This window comes from Rhinoderma darwinii, chromosome 4 (assembly GCF_050947455.1).
Source record: "Rhinoderma darwinii isolate aRhiDar2 chromosome 4, aRhiDar2.hap1, whole genome shotgun sequence".
NCBI classification, from domain to species: Eukaryota; Metazoa; Chordata; class Amphibia; order Anura; family Rhinodermatidae; genus Rhinoderma; species Rhinoderma darwinii.
In genome coordinates, this window is record NC_134690.1 from 117,891,322 (window position 1) to 117,893,572 (window position 2,251).

Genomic DNA, 2,251 nt, shown 5'->3' on the forward strand with positions numbered 1-2,251 from the left:
CATGTCAATTATTGCTGCGGAAAGTGGACTGAATTCCTACATTTTTCAGAGGAGATGTCAGCATCACACAGGCTTAAAAAAATGCAGCAAAATCCGCACTATACATGAGTTTTCAGAAAGTGGACAACCCCTTTGAAGTTCTGGGAGAAAGGTGGGCTTTAAGTGCGGTGTGCGGTCCAATACAGTACAGCTCTTGCTCTTAATATCCCATAACCTGGTTTCTTACACCTCTTGCACACGACTGAGTTTGAGCCGTGAAAAACAGTCCGTGTGTCGGCTGGATTGCCCAGCCCGACCGCGATACAGGTGAACGGGACTTCTGCCATAATAGACATTTTATGATGCTAGGACTCTCTGCCTCCACGCGGAACTGCTGTTCCATACTGTATAATTTTTTTTAAAGTATGAAACAGCAGTTCCGTGAGGAGGCAGAGACTCCCAGCATCATAAATGTCTATGCTCAAAGAAGTCCCGTTCACCTATACCGTGGTCGAGCCGGGAAATCCAGCCAACACACGTCCCAAACTCGGTCATGTGGAAGAGGCGTTACAATAATTTTTTTTAAAACCCTTTATAAATTATTTACACGTAATACAAAACCGCTGGAAATAATTTTAATAGCCACGTTTTATTGGCATTCAAACACAAATATTCAAAATAAATGTTTAGGAGAATTTTCAGACTAACTCATTCACGTCGGAACACCTAGGAGGCCATGCTCCTATTTCATATACTTGCATCCTTTTTTATTTTAACATATCACCTATCATGATAAGAATCATTCATGTATCTTTATTTATTTCATTTGTTTAGTAGGAAAAATAAAACCTAACAAAATACAAAACTATGCTCACGAATTTGCATAGATAGACAGAAATTCTAACAAATAAGTGTTTCATTGTTTAATTCATTACTTGATCTTTGACCCTGTTCATTCATTGGTACTTCCTCTGCCATTGCCTCGTTGATACCACTTGACTCAGTAGATGAAGTTTTTACATTTTCAACCTTTTTGTACCTGCATAGTAATAGAAGCCATGATTTATAACCATGACCTATAAATACATATAATAGAGGATCCAAGCAGGTATTCAGAACAGCTAAACAGAGTGTTGTAACAACAGTCTTCTGAAGAACACCATGTAAGGTGCATATGTCTGGATGATGAACCAAATAATGTAAATGAACGGTTCTTTGAATATGGTAAGGCAAAAAACAGATGCAGAAAACCAAAAGAATGAGGACTATGATAGTAACCTGCTTTCTAATGTTTTTTTTCTCCATAGGCATAGTCACAATGTGTCTGATGAGCAACCCGTTACACACCACAATGGCTAGGAAAGGGATTAAAAGTCCTACAATCAAAGCATAATAGTTAATATACATTATCCTCTTCCATGATGACAACACAGCGGGTTCAAAGCACCTTTTAACATTTTCCCGCACACTTATACCAGAAAGTAGGAAGGGAGTTGTACTTAGACTTGTAAAAACCCAGATACCTGCACAAACTTTAATGACTGTCTGTACTTTAATTGTTCCTGGGTGCACCACCGACATATAACGGAAAATGCTCAGACAAGCCAAGAAGAAGATACTGGAGTACATGCTGAAATAGAAAGAGAAACTAGTAACGCGGCACATGAAGTCACCAAAAATCCAAGTCCCATTCTTATGGTAGTAGGTTATCCTAAGAGGCAGGAAAAATATAAACAGAAGGTCAGCCACCGCAAGGTTTTGTAGGCATATCGTTGAAATGCCTTTCTTTTTCCTGATCTTGCAGAAAACATACACGGCAGCCACGTTAAACAGCAACCCGCTGAGAAAAACAATGATGTAGACAGCTGTATACACCAGATACTTGTAATCATCTTCTATGGGGCATGGGTGTAGGGTGTCCTCTTCACTGTTGTTCATCTGGAAAGATAGGAACAAAGTGTTCAGAATTATAATAAAATTGCACTGGTTGGGTTATGTTCACACTTACATTTAGGTTCTGTTCGATTAGACTTACATTGCTCCTACAAGGCCAAATAGCGTAGTATGCTGTGCTATTTTATCCAGTAAAGAAAAAAAAAGCAGGATATAAACCTCACATATCCCATTATATGTCAATAGCACCTGTTAGGATTTGTTACAAAATGAATCTATCATGGATCCTTTAACCCCTTAATGCTCTGTGACGTATATATCCGTCACAAGCGGGTGCTTGTTCCTGCTCTGTGACAGATATATACATCACTAGGATCTC

At 38.9% G+C, this 2,251-nt stretch overlaps 1 protein-coding gene across 1 annotated transcript; it reads right to left on the reverse strand.

The window, feature by feature from the left end:
* Window positions 1-609: 609 nt before the first annotated feature.
* Window positions 610-1,917, reverse strand: LOC142760828 (cysteinyl leukotriene receptor 2-like). Its single transcript, XM_075864009.1, has one exon. The coding sequence runs from the start codon at window positions 1,915-1,917 to the stop codon at window positions 880-882; it is 1,038 nt and encodes a 345-aa protein (XP_075720124.1). The 3' UTR covers window positions 610-879.
* Between the last annotated feature and the right edge of the window lie 334 nt (window positions 1,918-2,251).